This window comes from Staurois parvus, unplaced genomic scaffold (genome assembly GCF_062004578.1).
Source record: "Staurois parvus isolate SC_StPar_1 unplaced genomic scaffold, SC_StPar_1.0 ptg000227l, whole genome shotgun sequence".
Taxonomy (NCBI): Eukaryota; Metazoa; Chordata; class Amphibia; order Anura; family Ranidae; genus Staurois; species Staurois parvus.
This window is the reverse complement of record NW_028318023.1, coordinates 4,530,157-4,549,213: the sequence shown is the minus strand read 5'-3', so window position 1 is coordinate 4,549,213 and position 19,057 is coordinate 4,530,157. Positions and strand designations below refer to the sequence as shown.

Below are 19,057 nucleotides of genomic sequence, written 5' to 3'. Positions count from 1 at the left end.
CAGCTTTCAGTATCTCAAGTTGCAGTGGATATCTGCTGGGACTAGCAGAGAGGAGTTGCCATGGGCAGGGATAGGAGTGTGTCCCCCTTTCCCAAGTGATGTACTGACATTTAGGTAATGTTGATTGTCCTGCCACCCCTGGTACAGATGCCCATCCTTACATTGACCACACAAAATATGTTAGCATATCAGTTAGGGTCAATTCACACCATGCTTTTGCTCTGATGCATGTGATTGCACAACATGTAGCACAGTACATGCCCTGGAGCCATGTGATGCCATTCATTTTGAATGGCTCCCCAATGCACCTGAATATGGACATGCATTGAAGAGTAAAGTGAGGCAATGCAGTAATGTGTGGTATGCTGCCAAAAAATTTCAGAATGAATGGCATTCCATTGCTTCAGTACACTTAACACGCACTGCGGAAAAGTGCACTGTGGGGGGCCCTGTCAGGTAGGTTGTATGTGGCCCCATAATTTGCCATGGCAGCCCTGGTTCTGTGCTTTGGTCTATCTTCTTGTTTAATAGACAGCTGCATTCAGTAAAACAAGTAACAACTAGCTAATAAAAGAGCAGAAAGAGGGAGGGATAGAGAATACAGTAAATGTAACAATACAAACAACAGAACATTTACCAGCACATTTACCAGCTAGCCTTCAACCAAACCAATTTGTCCCTGTCTAGCAGTTTGCATTAAAACAGATGTTTTAGTTGCGCACATTTGCAAATATAGGTGAAAGCTACAGTGCCTCACCAAGGCTCCTCTGTATACTGTGGCCCTAACTCTATAGTTTTAAGAGTCTCCAATTTGGATCTCATATAGCAGTGGATAAATTAAGTGCAGGTTTGCCTGGAGGTCACCCACTCCTCTTTAAAGGTACATGGACACATTGGACATCCAGCAACAATGGCACAATGGCAATTGAAGGTATCCAGTGTGTCCCTGTGTAAATGTAACAAGAAAGTGTACAGTTTGCCTTTTACTTGCTATGTAGGGAATTTATTAAGGTTAAAAAAAATATTTTCCCTTTACAACCACTTAAAAAAAAAACTACATCAAGAAGTATAACATAATTGAAGAAAACAATTGGAAAAAAATGCATAAATGCTTTGACTCAAGGCCCCATATTCTTAAACAATGACACAGACAATACAGTAAATTCAATCCAAGAAAGTGTGGGGAAGATTTACTAAAGCTGAAGCACTGAGAATCTGGTGCAGCTGTGCATGGTAGCCAATCAGCTTCTAATTTCAGCTTGTTCAATTAAAGTGGTTGTAAAGACCCAAGGTTTTTTGCCTTCATGCATTCTGTGCATGAAAGTAAAACACCTTCTCAGTTCAGCATCCCCCCCCCAGCCCTCCCTAATACTCACCTAAGCCCCCTCCCTATCCAGCGATGTGCATGGAGTCTCGGCTATCCCAAGACTCCCTCTTCTCATTAGCTGAGACAGAAGTGGGAGCCATTGGCTGTAAATCACAGCCAGTGAGCCAATGAGAAGAGAGAGGGGGTGGGTCTGAGCCACGGCTCCATTTGTGCATGCAAGTGTACAATCCAAACGCACACGTTCCTGCATTAAAAATGACTGCTGCCTAATCACATGCCTGATGAAGGGGTCCTGCGAGACTCCGAAACGTTTCCTTGCTGTAACTATGGGATCGTTCATTAAAACTTTTGGACCCATATTGGTGATCCTTGGTGCTCTGGTGACATTCTCCCCTCCATGTGTGCATAGACACAAGGAGCTGTGGGTGCCCCCATAGCAAGCTGCTTGCTGTGGGGGCACCCGACAGGAGGGAGGGGCCAGGAGAGCCTGTGGGGGACCCGAGAAGAGGAAGATCCAGGTTGCTCTGTGCAAAACCAGGTAAATATAGACATGTTTGTTATTTTTTCGATTAAAAAAAAGCCTTTAGAATCACTTTAAGCTTTAGCAATAAAACCTGGAAGCTGATAGGTTTCCATGTAGAAGTGCAAGAGATTCTGAGTGAACTATCTTTAGTAATTAAATCCCTGTGTGCTTTTTACTCTCTATGTACAGAATGCATTCAAACGCAAACTAAGTGCTTGGTGTGTTTTTAGACATTTTACCCTTTCCACCCTTTTAAGTGGCTTAGAAAGTTTAAAGGATGATACATAAGAGCATGTATCATTTGTTTGTCTTTACCAAGGGCAATTTTATGCTTTGAGTGGATTGTCTTCTCTTATATCACTTTTCATCACTAAGCGCCAAGCTGTATTTATTCCAGCAAGGCTTCCACTAAAACGAAAAGCAGATGATTATTGTACTTTTGTTTTTGTTGTACGTACAAGAAAAGCAATGCAGTGGGAGAAATAAATCCACATATGAAAGAAAACACCATCTGATACTATTCTTCAGATTTATTTTACTTTTATTGACTGCCTCCTCTGTCTGAGAAACAAATTAAAAGGAAGGATCTAATGAACTCTTTCTTGGAGCTCATTAGTGGCCAATGGCATATAAATTTCAGCAACACAAAAAAACCACCAGGAATATTCATGGAAAAATGTTTGTTTGGTTGCCAGAATCATTTGGAGGCAGAAGTGTTTTGTATTCTTCTTGCAGAAAGTCCTGATTTCCACATACTGTCAGAATACAGTATTTAGAAATGTTATGAGACGCTAACTTAACACTTGCTCTGTGTTGTGGTTTGTGAAGGTTATACCCCAGGAGAACGACACAAAGTCCAGCTTAACCTATAAATACATCATTCACGAAGACTCCTTGCCATCCATAAATAATAACAATGTACTGCAGGAAGAACTTGATACTTATGAGTGGGCTTTAAAGACTTGGTCTCAGTGCTCAAAACCATGTGGAGGAGGTAAGAATTTTACTGAATACTTGAGATGAATGCCAGCTGAAAATGTTAATTAAACTATCTCCTGCAGAAACACTGATGCAAAAAACTTATTCGGGGGAGCCTATTACAATCTTGTGCCATTTTTTTAAATATAATTTTGTTCACTATTTTATTTATTAAGATTTGTTTTTTAAGGATTATTATGTTTATAAATACTTATAAATAAACTGATGTTTCATATTACTTTTTTTTTCTATAAAATATCTAGAGTATTTTACAAATAGGCTTCTAATACAAGATATTGTATATCCTTTACACAGTTTGCAAAGCTTTTTCAGCACTGCCTGCATGCTTGTTGGCAAGCCATGTAAACTGACTAATCCAGACAATCCTATTTCAGACAGAAGAGCGGAAAAGGATGTGTCCCTCCTATTAAATCCATTAGCCATGTGTATATTCTGATTTCTCTTGGTGTTTAAGTGTATTTTCAGCATAGGCTATTTACAGCATGGCTGTAAATCAGCATCCAGAAAACTGTGTTGTTGCCCAGAGTTTGCCACCTGCTTGCTGCAGCCATAAATAATACATATTAATTTGCAGTATTTCTTATTTATCTGAAATTAAAAAAATACAAATGTAGTTTTTTGTCGGGATCATAATATATATATATATATATATATATATATAAATATATATATTTACACTGCTCAAAAGGAACACTTTGAAAAAGCACCAGATCTCAATGTGGAAAAATATCATGCTGGATATCTATATACCTATATACAACTCATGTCTATATGAACCAAAATCTCTGAGGAATGTTTCCAACACCGTGTTGAATCTATTCCATGAAGAGTTAAGGTAGTTCTGAAGGCAAAAGGGGGTCCACCCCAGTAGCAGTAAGGTGTACCTTATAAAGTAGCCGGTGAGTGTATAAAACACTAATGAAGTCAGTTATGTTAGTGTAGCAGAGTACACATTTACTTAGCATGCTGAGATGCAGGCCCTGGTTCCTTTGACTCCTTCTCCCTTGATTCCTGGACATGCCCAAAAAATGTAAAGGAACACTTTGAAAACACATCAGATCTCAATGGGGAAAAATACCATGCTGGATATCTATACTGACATGGACTGGTTAATGTGTTAGGACCGTAAGGATGCCCCATCGTTTGATGGAAATGAAAATTATCAACCTACAGAGGACTGAATTCAAAGACACTCCAAACATCAAAGTGAAAAAATGATGCAGCAGGCTAGTCCATTTTTCTGAAATTTCATTGCAGAAACTCAAAATGGTACTCAGTAGTTTGTATGGCCCCCACGTGCTTGTATGCATGCCTGACAACATTGGGGCATGCTCATAATGAGACAACGGATGGTGTCCTGGAGTATTTCCTTCCAGATCTAGACCAGAGAATCACTGAGCTCCTGGACAGTCTGAGATGCAACCTGGTGTCGTCGAATGGACCAAAACAGGCTATCCTAGAGGTGTTCGATTGGATTTAGGTCAGGCAAGCGTGGGGGGCATTCATTTCAATTCCTTCCATAAATTCCTTCATCCTCCAGGAACTGCCTGCATACTCTCGCCACATGAGGTCAGGCATTGTCATGCACCAGGAGGGACCCAGTGCACCAGAGTAGCGTCTGACAATGGGTCCAAGGATTTCATCCCGATACCTAATGGCAGTCAGGGTTTCATTGTCTAGCCTGTAGAGGTCTGTATGTCTCTCCATGGATATGCCTCCCCAGACCATCATTGACCCACCACCAAAATGGCCATTCTGAATGATGCTACAGGCAGCAAAACATTCTCTATGGCCTCTCTAGACACTTTCTTGTTTTTTCACATGTGCTCAGGGTGAACCTGCCCTCATCTGTAAAAAAACACAGGGCGCCAGTAGCGGACCTGCCAATTCTGTTGTTCAATGGCAAATGCCAATCAAGCTGCGTGGTGCCAGGCAGTGAGCACAGGGCCCACTAGAGGACATCGGGCCCTCAGGTCACCCTCATGAAGTCTGTTTCTGATTGTTTGGTCAGAGACATCCACAACAGTGGCCTGTTGGAGGTCATTTTGTAAGGCTCTGGCAGTGCTCATCCTATTCCGCCTTACACAAAGGAGCAGATACCAGTTCTGCTGATGGGTTAAGGACCTTCTACGGCCCTTTCCGACTCTCCTAGAGTAACTGCCTGTCTCCTGGAATCTTTTCCATGCTCCTGAGACTGGGCTGGGAGACCGCATACCTTCTGGCAATGGCACGTATTGATGTGCCATCCTGGAGGTGTTGAACTGCCTGTGCAATCTCTGTAGGGTGCAGTTATCGCCTCATGCTACCAGTAGTGACACTGACCCTAGCCAAATGCAAAACTAGTGAAAAACATCAAAAAAGATGAGTAGGGAAAACAATAGTGGCCTCCACCTGTAAAACTATTCTTGTTTTAGGGGGTCGTCTCATTGTTACCCATCTAATGCACCTGTTGTTAATTTCATTAACACCAAAGCAGCTGAAACTGATTAACAACCCCCTCTGCTACTTAACTGACCAGATCAATATCCCAGGAGTTTAACTGACTTGATGCTGTACTCTGTATTCTCTCTATACTACTGATTAAAAAGTGTTCCTTTAATTTTTTTGAGCAGTGTATATATATATATATATATATATATATATATATATATATACTTAGAGAAAGACATGGAAGCCGTCAGTTTCTACTATATAAAATGAAAGTATACTTAGAAAAATTAGGCCCATGATGGAAATTGTGATATAGATATATATATCTATATATCAAAATAGGGTTAGTCACTCCTGTCATACCACTAGTCTTTTAGGTTACCACACAGGAATTACATCAATAGCAGGCTCTCAATTAATCTGCTAATATTTTACATCAAAAGAATGAGGATGAGACCTGCATATAATGCAATTACTTTACTTCAAACTTCCATCTTCATGCAAATTTTGACAAAAGCGACTATACAATTTCAAGCTTGACAGTGCTCTTCATCAAGCTTTGTGTAACATTCCTTTAGTCTAAATCTGATAGGTATTCAGACTGCACATTGTCAAATTGGTACCAAGATGAAAGCTTGAAGTAAAGTAATTGCATTATATGGAGATCTCATCCTTATTCTTTTGACATATACACACACAGTCTTTTTGCAAATGCTTAATATCAGCACCGATACGAATACCAGTATCGGTATCGATGCATAAAATATATATATATATATATATATATACTGTATATATATATATATACCACACTTCTAATTGAATGTTACAAACTACAGTAGGTGATAGTCTTATGTGAGACAACCGTCTTAGCCATAATCTTTCTTCATCTCGACAGTCTCTGCCTTCCTAACCCTCATTCCTCCATCAGACTGAAGTTGAGATAGGAATTGGAGCATTGCTCGATGGTACTAGGGGCACATACATGTGAATGCATTTATTTCATCATAGGAGCTGCTTGTTTTTTTGCCCGGGTCTCCTCTCTCACTCTGCACTTCCACTCATTGTCTTCAATGTCCAGTCTAGGGGATGGTGTTTTTGTATTTTTATTGTAGAACTGGGGATAGGGATGAGGAATTCAGTAGGATACTCCAAAATTACAACTAATTACAGTTGAGGACATCTAACTGATCTCTTTGTTGAGCACTGTTGAAGTCCTGGCTAGAAGTAGATAGCAGACTTCTCTTTGGTAATAGCAACAAGTAGTTTAGGAGTGAGCAAAGTCCCTTTAGAAGTAGTAGCGGGGCAGAGCTCCTCAGGTACAAGCCAGTTATGGCAGACTGTGCCTGTCCAAAAGTAACAGAAACTGAGCAAAATCCTATGCAGTAGCAACAGTTGGATAAGTTCTTCAGAACATTAGCCAGTGTTCCCTTTTCTCAGACCAACGCTGACTATAAAGCACAGGAAGGATAGCAGAGCACACAGAGCCCCCAAGATATCTCAGTGTCTGTACTCACAAGGATAGAATGGTAACTTCCTTCCAAGTGACACCCTCCAGTGGTACCAGAAAAATCTTTGGCAGACAGCTCACCAGGGTGTCTCTCCAAGAAAGACCCTGAGCCTGTGTGCTCACAAAACACAAATACCACTCCCAGCATACAATGGGGCCACCCTCCCCTATAATTGGCTAGAACTGTATCAATATTCATGCTGTTCAGTTGCCTAGCTCTTGCCTATGTTCTGGAAGGCTCTACTAGCTTCCAGCATGAATACTAGCTAGCTCCTGCCCAATGCCAGAACAAGGGGTGGGCAGGAGAGGCAGCTTCCCTGGGCACAGACGAACAAGGGGGCAAAGAATAGACCCAGGGTGGTACACCCATACTATGGCATGTATTAACAGTGGGGTAGGGGGCGTAATTATGGATCCTTGACTTGGCTACTGGATGACCCTGTCCCCATACTGCTCCTGCCTATGTTCTGGAAAACTCTACTAGCTTCCAGAAGGCAGGTGGAGCTCGAGACAAACAGCACCAGAGCACCACGAGTAGGCCTGACTAACCAATTGCAGCACTCTGTTAAGCAAAATACCACACTGGATTTACCTAATGTCAGGGATCGCGGCTCCGTGGTCCACGATCGCGGCTCTGTCCCCCGCGCATGCGCATTGGCGGCAGATCGCGCCGGGACACAGGCACTAGGTCCCGGCGAGCCGCGGCTGACAGGACGCCGCGCATGCGCAGTAGGAGCCGCGGGCGCGCCTCAGGCATCCAATGACAGCCGGGGGCGCGTCCTAGCCGGCCAATGACAGTGCAGGGCGCACTATTTAAAGATGCCCTGCACTGTCACAGATTGCCGCAAGGTCTTCCTGTGATCCTGAGTTCCTGCACCTGTCTAGTGACCCTGATTGACCCTGACTACGCTGCCTGCCCCTGTGATTGACCCGGATTGCCCTGACTATTCTGCCTGCTCCTGTGATTGACCCGGATTGTCCTGACTACTCTGCCTGCTCCTGCGTTTGACCCGGATTGCCCTGACCATTCTACGGATTGACTTCCCTGCTGACCCTGCGTGTGACCCGACTACTCTTCGCCTACGGATTCTGTACCCCGCTTACCCTCACGGGCCCACGATCCGTTACTACCCTGCTGGGGCCGCCATTCTCTTCATATCACGCTCTCCCGGTACCTGTCCCCAAAGGTCTCCTCAGCCACTGGTGGGCCTGCTCGGAGGTTGTGACCTGGCCCGGGACTGTTTCAAGTCCATCCCCACCATCAGGGGCCCTGGTGAAAGCACAGCCCGGGCTTAGACCCCACGCTCTGAGTAGGTCTGTCAGTTGGCAGCCTGAGGCACCACCTGGCGGATCATAACAGTACCTTGCGGCCATGACAGAGCCAGGAAGTGGACCGGCGTCCCTAGAGGATATTTGTCAGCACCTGGCAACCTTGACCCAGGCTTTCCAGAACTTCCACAGTCGCTGCGCCCGACTGGAGGACCGCATGGAGTCATTAGCTCCCCTGACTCCCCCTGCTCAGAGTCCTCCACCTGCAGAACCTCCCGCTAACCCGGTATCCGGAGCGGTTGCCACACCCCTAGCTCCTGAACCCCGCGTTCCTCTGCCGGAACGATTCCGTGGTGACCGGAGCCGCTTCCGAGCCTTCCGGAACGCTTGCACCCTGTACTTCGACTTACAGCCCCGCACGTTCACCACCGAGACCGTCAAGGTGGGGTTTATAGTCTCCCTCCTTCAGGATGAGCCCCAGGATTGGGCTCACCGTCTGATGGAGAAGCACGACCCCCATCTTGACTCCGTGACCGAGTTCTTTCGGGCCATGGCCGTCTTGTATGACGACCCTCAGCGGGCTGCTTCCGCAGAGGCTACTCTATACTCTCTGCGGCAGGGCCGCCGGACAGCCGAAGAATACGCGTCCGATTTTAGGCGTTGCATGGGAGACACCAGATGGAACGATGCGGCCTTATGTCACCAGTTCCGCATCGGGCTGTCTGAGTCTCTCAAAGACGAACTAGCACGAGTAGGCCTACCTGACTCCCTGGAAAAACTGATTGAGTTGGCCATTCAAATTGACCGTAGACTAAGGGAACGTCGGCTGGAAAGGAGCAGCCAGGGTCAAAGGGTGGCATGGATTCCATCCAGAGATACAGCTCCAACCCCAGGGAACCATCCGCGAAGCACGGAAACAGGGGACAACCCGAAACCCATGCAACTGGGATTGGCCCGTTCCCACTTATCGGTCAAGGAACGTCAGAGGAGACTATCACAGAACCTATGTCTGTACTGCGGAGAAGCTGGTCATCAGGTGCGCTCCTGTCCTGCTAAAATGAGTAAGTCCACGCCCGTTTCTTTTACTTTACCTGCAGGAAGGGATGATCAGTCGAGTTACCTGGCCATTCCTGTGTCTTTACAGCTCCCCGGAGGAACATTGTCGGTGACCGCAATCGTTGACTCAGGAGCCTGTAGTTGCTTCATCGATCTGACTTTTGCCCACCGGCAAAAAATCCCTCTCCAGACCAAAGAAAGGGGGTTCAACATCTTCTTGGCAGATGGGTCCCGTATAAAATCAGGGGTGGTGGACCAGGAGACACCACCCATTTTCACCACAATGGCAGACCATCACCAGGAGTTCCTCCGTTTGGATGCCATCTTATCCCCCCTTTTTCCAGTCATTCTGCGGCTCCCTTGGCTGAGGGCCCATAACCCCCAGATTGACTGGGAAAAGGGAACAATTCAATTTCGCTCACCTTATTGTTTGAGTCACTGCCACGTCACAGGATCCGTGGTTCCCCGGTTCCTCCTGTGCTTGGATGGCGACACCAATCTATCCCAGGTTATTCCTCCGGCCTACCATGACTTCTTAGACGTCTTTAGTAAGCGAGGAGCTGATGTTCTCCCTCCGCACCGTTCCTACGACTGCCCCATAGACCTCCTACCCGGATCTGAAATCTCATTCGGCCGTATCTTTCCCTTGTCCGAAACAGAATCGGGAGTGCTGAGGGAATACATTGACGAAAACCTTCGGAAGGGATTTATTCGTCCATCCACATCCCCAGCCGGGGCCGGGTTATTCTTCGTAGAGAAGAAGGACAAATCGTTACAGCCCTGCATAGACTACCGTGACCTGAACAAAATAACGGTAAAGAATCGTTATCCCTTACCCCTAGTCCCCGAGCTCCTCCAGAGATTGAGATCGGCAACGATATTTACTAAATTAGACCTGCGGGGGGTCTATAACCTTGTCCGTATCAGGGAGGGGGATGAGTGGAAGACGGCGTTCCGTACGAGATTCGGTCACTACGAATATTTGGTGATGCCGTTCGGGCTCTGTAATGCTCCGGCGACCTTTCAGCACTTTATCAACGATGTTTTTCGTGACTTTCTCGATATTTTCGTGGTGGTTTATTTGGATGACATCCTAATTTTTCCCCCTCACTGGAGGTTCATCGGGGTCACGTGATACGGGTATTAGAACGGTTGCGTCAACACGGGCTATACGCGAAGGCAGAAAAGTGCTGTTTCGAACAGCACGAAATCACGTTCTTGGGACTGGTTCTCTCTTCCGCGGGGGTCGCGATGGATCCCCAGAAAGTCACGGCGATCTTAGATTGGCCAATACCCGCCGACAAAAAGGGGGTACAGCGTTTCATCGGTTTTTCCAACTTTTACAGGAAGTTGATTAGGAACTTCTCCGGTCTGGTCTCCCCGATCACGCAACTGACGAAACAAGGGGTCCGCTTTAAGTGGACTCCCGAAGTGCAGACGGCATTCGAAAAGCTCAAAGAATTGTTCACCTCTGCTCCCATTCTCTGCCATCCAGATGCTTCTCTCCCATATGTTTTGGAAGTGGACGCCTCCGAAAATGCGGTAGGAGCGGTTTTGTCCCAAAGGAATGGTACCAAGGAACTACTGCACCCTGTGGCGTTCTTCTCCAGGAAGTTGACACCAGCGGAACGTAACTATGACATTGGAGATCGGGAGCTCCTGGCCATTAAAACTGCTCTTGAAGAATGGAGGTATTTACTGGAAGGAGCCACGCACCCAATTCTAATATTCACAGATCACAAAAACCTTGAATATTTAAGAACGGCAAAACGACTGAGACCTCGCCAAGCGAGATGGGCTCTTTTCTTTTCTCGATTCTCATTCCATATAACGTACCGACCCGGTACTAAGAACACTAAACCAGACGCTCTGTCCCGCATGTTTGAGGACCCCGACGACGCTGTGGTACCTGACACCATCTTACCTTCTGGGAGTTTCCTCGCTCTACAAACGGAACTTCGCTCCTGGCTTCTCGATGCTTCTGTAGGACTACCAGTTCCGTCTGGGTCACCCCTCCAGAGCCATGGTGGGCTATTTTGGAAGGAAGACCGGATCATGGTCCCAGAAGAAGTGCGAACCTTGGTCCTAGGGCACTGCCACGACCATCCAATGGCGGGCCACTTCGGGGTAACGAAAACTCTGGATCTACTACGGCGCTCGTTCTGGTGGCCAGACATGATCAAGGATTGTGAGCATTACGTCCGAACTTGTCCCACCTGTCAAAGGAACAAGCCCTCCAGGAGCAGGGCATGGGGATTGTTACGTCCATTACCCATACCCAAGCGGGCCTGGCAAATGATAGCCATGGATTTCGTGGTCGAACTTCCACCATCCCAGGGCTACACTGCAATAATGGTGATCGTCGACCGCTTCTCAAAGATGGCACATTTCGTGCCCCTGGAGAAGACCCCATCAGCACCAGAAACGGCACGGATCTTCATCAAGGAAGTGGTGAGGCTTCATGGGGTTCCCGAAGATATAGTGTCAGATCGGGGGGTCCAATTCACCTCCAGGTTCTGGAACGCCTTATGTAAATCGCTGGGAATCAAGCTGTCGCTTTCATCCGCCTACCATCCACAGACCAACGGCCAAACTGAGAGGACCAACCAGACGCTGGAACAGTACTTACGGTGCTACACATCCTACCTTCAGGATGACTGGCTGTCGTTGCTGCCTTCCGCAGAATTCTCATACAACAACTCGAGTCACTCAGCTACGGGTCAATCCCCGTTCTTTTCCAATTACGGGTATCATTCCACATTCCTCCCTGATCTGATGCCTGAGAATCCGGTACCGGCATCTCAAGACATCTTGAACTTCTTTTCTGTCAATAACAAGACAATTCAGGAAGCCATCGCTAAAGCCCAAGAGGACAGTAAAAGGGCATTCAACAGAAAGAGAAGAGGAGAATTACTGCTTCAACCAGGGGATCAGGTTTGGCTAGCAACAACCAACTTGAAGATGCTGTGCCCTTCAAGGAAGCTGGGACCCAAGTACATTGGCCCATTTCCGGTAAAACGAGTAGTCAACGAGGTGGCCTACGAACTCGAGCTTCCGCAGACCTTCAAGATACATCCTGTGTTCCATGTATCTCTCCTGAAGCCATCCAGACCGGATCCCTTCCCGGACCGTGAATCCAGACCTCCCGAGGCAGTCACCATAGGTGACCAGGAGGAATATGAAGTGGAGACTATCCTCAGTTGCCGAAGGAGGGGGGGCCAGACACAGTTCCTGATAAAATGGAAGGGGTATGGCCCTGAGGAGAACTCATGGGAACCCGCCCAGAACGTCCACGCACCCAGGCTCATCCGGGAATTTTGTCGTGGTCATCCGCGGTGGAGAGATCAGTGGGGCTCCCGGAGGGTGCCCATTGGGGGGGGGCAATGTCAGGGATCGCGGCTCCGTGGTCCACGATCGCGGCTCTGTCCCCCGCGCATGCGCATTGGCGGCAGATCGCGCCGGGACACAGGCACTAGGTCCCGGCGAGCCGCGGCTGACAGGACGCCGCGCATGCGCAGTAGGAGCCGCGAGCGCGCCTCAGGCGTCCAATGACAGCCGGTGGCGCGTCCTAGCCGGCCAATGACAGTGCAGGGGGCACTATTTAAAGATGCCCTGCACTGTCACAGATTGCCACAAGGTCTTCCTGTGATCCTGAGTTCCTGCACCTGTCTAGTGACCCTGATTGACCCTGACTACGCTGCCTGCCCCTGTGATTGACCCGGATTGCCCTGACTATTCTGCCTGCTCCTGTGATTGACCCGGATTGTCCTGACTACTCTGCCTGCTCCTGCGTTTGACCCGGATTGCCCTGACCATTCTACGGATTGACTTCCCTGCTGACCCTGCGTGTGACCCGACTACTCTTCGCCTACCGATTCTGTACCCCGCTTACCCTCACGGGCCCACGATCCGTTACTACCCTGCTGGGGCCGCCATCCTCTTCATATCTGGCTCTCCCGGTACCTGTCCCCAAAGGTCTCCTCAGCCACTGGTGGGCCTGCTCGGAGGTCGTGACCTGGCCCGGGACTGTTTCAAGTCCATCCCCACCATCAGGGGCCCTGGTGAAAGCACAGCCCGGGCTTAGACCCCACGCTTTGAGTAGGTCTGTCAGTTGGCAGCCTGAGGCACCACCTGGCGGATCATAACACCTAAAAGCCTCTCTGTTAAGCAGAGAAACACAGCTATGCTTATCCTAACTGTACAAAATCCTAGCACTTACCTAGAAGGGTGCTACATGGAGTACCAACAACACACAATCTATAATCATTGAGCATGTGATATATTACAAATGAGAGCTGTAGCATAAAATCCTCATTTAGATTTGGTGACTTTTGCTTTCCGCACCCAGTGCCATAAATCATGTAACTACAGTAAATTGTTGGGTTTATTCCTGGCAAATGTGTGTGAATCCAGGCATGGTAACATGTAAAAACAATTTTCTGATTATAATTAAGACATTTCAGCAAGTGAAAACAGAAATTTCAATTGCTTCCTGGGGCAGTTTATTCTTTTTCCATAATCATTCACAAACATTCTCCATAATATAGGAATTTTTAAAAATATGTATTGAGAATATTGGAGTTTGTACAGTCATGGTACTGGATTTGGTATATATTTTGTTAGCATATGTGCATTCTTTTGCATGGAATATAGTAAGTATTAGCTATAACAAGAAGGGAATCCTGTTTGCAAATTGCAAATGATTATCTTCATTTTATGTTTTGAAGGTTTCCAGTATACAAAATATGGTTGCCGTAGGAAAAGCGATAACAAAATGGTTCACCGTAGCTTCTGTGAAGCCAACAAGAAGCCAAAACCTATCCGCCGCATGTGCAATCTACAGGAGTGTACACAGCCAGTGTGAGTGTTCCTTTTGTCTAGCATTAGCTTTTGTTTGCACTGTTATTTCATGAGTTTCCTTTAATGAGAAACTGTGAAGGAGGAAAACCATTTTGGATTTGTTTAAAAAAAATATTTGTATGGTTTTATGTAGAAACTGCAATGCACAAAGTAAGAATTTACAGACAAGGTTATTAATACCAAATCTTTAAAAAACCTAAGCAAAATGACTTATTGTAAAAATTCATAGTGAAACATAATAACATGATACAGATGGAGTGAAAGTCCTGCTGTGAAAAGCTTATAGTCAAGAGAAAATGAAACTATAGCCATACAAAAACAAATATGCCTCACATAAATAGATCTTATTATACTTAAAATGGAGTTCCAGTCACACTGTAAAAAATAAAAGTCAACACCTACAAAAACTGTAGCTGCTGACTTTTAAAAAACAGCCACTCACCTGTCCCTCGATCCCGCAGTGTCCTCTCAGCAGCCCATTTCACTGACCGTCTGGTGTTCTTGGTGCTGTCATCTTCAGTGTGGGCACCCGGCTGTGACAGCTTCCGGCTTTACAACCAGGTGCCCACTGCGCATGCACAAGTATCGCTGCAGTTTCTGAATGGTCCCTTAGTCTTTTGGGACCTGTCACGTGTCCCAGAAGACTACGGGGAGGGAGGACAACTTCCACTTCTGATCGCCTAGGCGTTCGCAGTGGGAGTGGGTACCTGCCAATTTCAGGTACACGCTCCCCCCCCCCGCTCCTCAAAGGTGCCAATCCTTACTGGGGAGCGGGAGACCAGTCTTTAAAGCAGAACTTCGCTTTAAAGCATGAAGAAGTAGTTGAATATGTTTCCCAGATTGTTTCATTAATTTGTGTAAAGCTGGATTCTAGGTACTTATAAAACACCTATTATTGCAGTTAGGTGTTTGCTATTTGTATTGTTTTCATCATTTCTAAATACAGCTAATGTAATGCTGGCCATATGCCAATGATAAGTGAAAAAATTAAATTTTCAGGTTGTTCCTTTTTGGAAAAAAACAACTGACAATTGATTAAAATAACTGTGCAGCTGAATGTTCCTGTCATCCAAATGATCATATGTTGAATAGTCATATTGTTATATAGACACTATAAATGGCAAGTATAAGTACCCTAATTTGCTTTAATACCCAGCCTCCTTACAGCCCATGTACACGGGCATCAAATTCAGAAGCAAGTCAAATACAGTGCACTTTCAAATGCTTTCAGTTGCTCTGACTTGCATTAATCTTCCTTTCATGTGATCAAGCTGTTTGCTTTCTGAGTTTTATCAATCATCTTTTGCAGTCACACTGACTTGCATAAGTAAAAAAGCTGCTGGGATGCAAGCACTCTGATTGGCAGAGGTAGGGCATTAAGGCTCGGTTCACACTGCCACGACATGGGATCCAACTTGTGAGACCCCATGTCAGTCAATGAGAGCTGTCTCAATTAGTACTACTGAAGTTGCTCCGGCTTTAGAAAAGGTTCTTGTACCACTTCAAGGCCACGTCTATTTGACTTGTGCCCATAGTCTTTAATGGAAGTTGCCTCCAAGTTGGATCCTCATTTATATTGATGTGATTTGGATCTGATATTACAGGAAGATTACCCAGGCATTCCGTGAAAGTTGCTTCAAATTCGCTTCAAAGTAGTACTCAAGTCACCTGGCAAAGTCGCAGTGTAAGTCGCACAACTTTCAGGTCGCAGTAGTATGAACCAAGACGTACTGGTAGACAATCCAGCACTGTTGTAGTGCACATGTGCTAACAGGAGGAGACAGTGGGGTCATTCACCATCTAATCAGCAGGCTGTGGGTGTGTTGTAGACCAGGGCTGTTTTGAAAAACAGGCAAAGCTCCATCATTTCCAGAAAAAGTGTGCCTGCTTCTTCCTACCATCAGCAGCTTTGCAGTTTGTTACCCGTGACAGAGTCTCATTGTCAAGTAATGGCTAAATATAAATTAATGATTTCACATCCCTGATTTAAAATTGAAATTTGTCAAGTGGAGCTGTGCTTGAAGCTGCTTATTAGATCTGTCTGCTCTGCTACAACATATAACATATACTATTAAAACTAAGCTAAGCTATAAGGAATTAGAAAGCAAAGCATGCATTCTCCAACAAATTTAATGTACTCTACATTCAGTAGTAATGGTCTTAATGTGTCTCTCATAGCTGGGTAGCTGATGACTGGGAACACTGTACAAAAAGCTGTGGGAGTTCTGGCTATCAGATTCGTGTCGTACGGTGCATTCAGCCCCTTCATGATGGTACAAATCGCTCAGTTCACAGCAAGTATTGTAGTGGGGAGCGTCCCGAGAGCAGACGAGCGTGCAACAGGAATCCCTGCCCAGCACAGTGGAAGACAGGTGCCTGGTCTGAGGTCAGTGTTACAAGTCCACATCATTTGCTACAGAAATACTATAATAAAGTGTTACTAAACCCACAACAGTAAAATCAGTCTGTATATGCAGCAAAAGCATGCTTGTTATACTCACTGTGGAACCTAAGGGGTTAATCCTCCGCACTGTGTATAAAGGATGTTTGACCCTATCTTCTCACTTTTTCCACTGTCCTCAATCCATCTGCTGATAGTAAAGAGCTCTAGGAGTCACTCTGCACATGCTCAGTTACTGTAAGTGTGTATTGCTAGAGAGTTTTTTCTCTTTGGGAGCGTGCATGTAAACAGCACAGGACCAATCAGCACTCTCCAGACAAAGGTCAGGGGTTATGCAGCCTCATAGGACTTTTGGAGAAACTCCTACAAGCTTTAACCAGTGCTTGGCTGGACACTAATAGTAGTGACAAGACTGCTATATACTACTGAGAAAAGGTATTTAGCTCATTATATTTGCTAAAATAATTGCACTTGCATGTTCTGTGTACTGTGGGAGACCAGATATAGTGAATTTAGTGTCCTTTTAAACACATCGATTACAACAGGTAGATAAGTTGAGTACCTCTGTGGAGAAGACTTCTCAGCAATGCTTCTTTACTAAAATCCTCTTAACAAAAGTGAGTAATATCCTCACATTGTATAGACAAGATAAAAAGAAACATTAAAATAGAATAGCAGAATTTTGGTGAGTATGTGAATGCAGAAAGCCACATAAATGGCATTTCTCTAAATCCCTGTTGGAACCAACCTAGTGGTAAAGTGTGCAAACAACCCTAAAACTCAAAGCTAAATTTGATTTATGCTGTTATTTCAATTTACCCAGTAAAGAGCCCTAGGTGTAATTGTGGAGATCTTCAAAAAATATTATGGACTCCAAGCTGTGAACAAGGGTAAATGGAAGCTTAAGAAGGGGGGATTTCAAACGCAGGATTATTCCATTATTCCTATACCTTCAATAAACCATGCCAATGCCTGAAGACAACAAAAGTATCCTCATGCTCTGAATATATATTTATATATACCGTATGTATGTATGTATATATATATATATATATATATATACAGTATATATATATATATATATATATATATATACATACATACACAGTGTGTATATATATATATATATACACACACATACATGCAGTATATAGAAATCTATATATACTGTATAAACATACTAAAACACTGAATCTAGTGCAGTGGTGCATGATAACCAATCAGCTTCTAACTTCAGCATGTTCAATTACGTTTTGAAAATGAAACATAGAAGCTGATTGGTTATTGTGCACAGCTGCACCAGGCTCTCGGTACGCCAGTATTCATAAAGCCCCCCAATATGTTATATTTAACATTAGAAATGTATATGTGTAAATTGGTATTATATTGCTCAAAGCTGTTCTCACTGTTAATATCAGGAAAAGTTTTTAACTTAATGGCCATTAAATGTAACAGTTTTCTTCAGTATCTGCTGAAAGTTTGTATCTACCCAAAAGCTAGTGCAAGGAAAAGTAGCCTCAATCCTTGAGGGCGTCTACAAAGCTGTAACTTTTGGAACCAAGCAGGTGTTACTCAATGAAGGAGTCAGTTTTGACTGTGCTGCCTGGGAGCATTTGTAGCTATCTATAAAATCTGGCCTTTTACCAACCACAGAGGCTGAAAGTTATGCAGACCTGCAGACTGATTAACTATAAAGGCACAAAGTAATTTTTTCCATTTCCCATCTTCAGCTAAACTTGTTTATATTTACCAATAGCTAAATGACTCTAGTAATGATTTTCTATTGAGTGCGCTAATACAATTTATTATTAACCAATGAATACAAATAAAACAAAACCTTAAATGGATCACTGAGCGAACAACCAAAGAAGAAAATGTAGTGACAATCATGAAACCTCACTTTATTTTCCTGAATAATGCCATATTTTCTAAAGTGGGGGTTAGGTTTTCCAGCAAGCATACAGTGCATTCTAGTATACTTACTGAACTGTGCTATTAATGGATAAGTTATTCATGAACTATTTGTGATAAATCATGGACCATCAGATATAAACTGGTTGAGAAGAACAGTATATAGTCACATTCTACAGTATATAAAGCCAAAACATTTTTTTCCACTTTGGACAGAGTAGGGGGGTTTAAAATTGCTTTCATTTTTTTCCTATCTGTGCCTCATTAGAGAGGTTTATCTTCATATCCTCTCCTGTAGATTCAACATGAAGTGAGAGGATATCTTTTCAATGTGACAGAAATCCAGATTTAGCTGTCGAGCAATAGGTGTCCCTATTGGGATGTTTCCCCTCTGTTCCTGTTGTTCAACTCAAAACTTTGGATTTACCCGTACTTACATTCCCAGCACCATTGGTAAACAGTACAATTAGTGAGAGTGAATCTCCCAAACAGTGACCCTGACTGCAACAGAAATTGGACAGAGGTTCTCACCCCTAATCATTCTATCCAAATCTGAAAAAAAAAGTCTTGCCTTTAGTGATATCATCCTCTGTACACGGGATTAGATGTTATTAAAAACCTTTACTTATAGTGCATATAACGTTACCAGCATTAAGACATTAACTGGTACTGGCCAAGATTATGTATCAGATATATATGCTGTTTTAGAATACCACACTCACATGTATATTGACCTCCTGCTCACATGTTTAAAGCCTAACTGTCTTATAG

General features: G+C 44.6%; 1 protein-coding gene across 3 annotated transcripts in view; it reads left to right on the top strand.

Annotated features, from left to right (window-relative positions):
• ADAMTS3 (ADAM metallopeptidase with thrombospondin type 1 motif 3) overlaps positions 1-19,057 on the top strand; it is a 305,366-nt gene that overhangs the window by 250,754 nt on the left and 35,555 nt on the right. For all 3 annotated transcript variants that reach the window (XM_089679599.1, XM_089679598.1, XM_089679600.1), the window contains 3 exons: positions 2,679-2,844; positions 13,842-13,974; positions 16,153-16,360. In XM_089679599.1, coding sequence (XP_089535725.1) covers positions 2,679-2,844; positions 13,842-13,974; positions 16,153-16,360 — 507 coding nt within the window. The remainder of the gene's footprint in view (positions 1-2,678; positions 2,845-13,841; positions 13,975-16,152; positions 16,361-19,057) is intronic.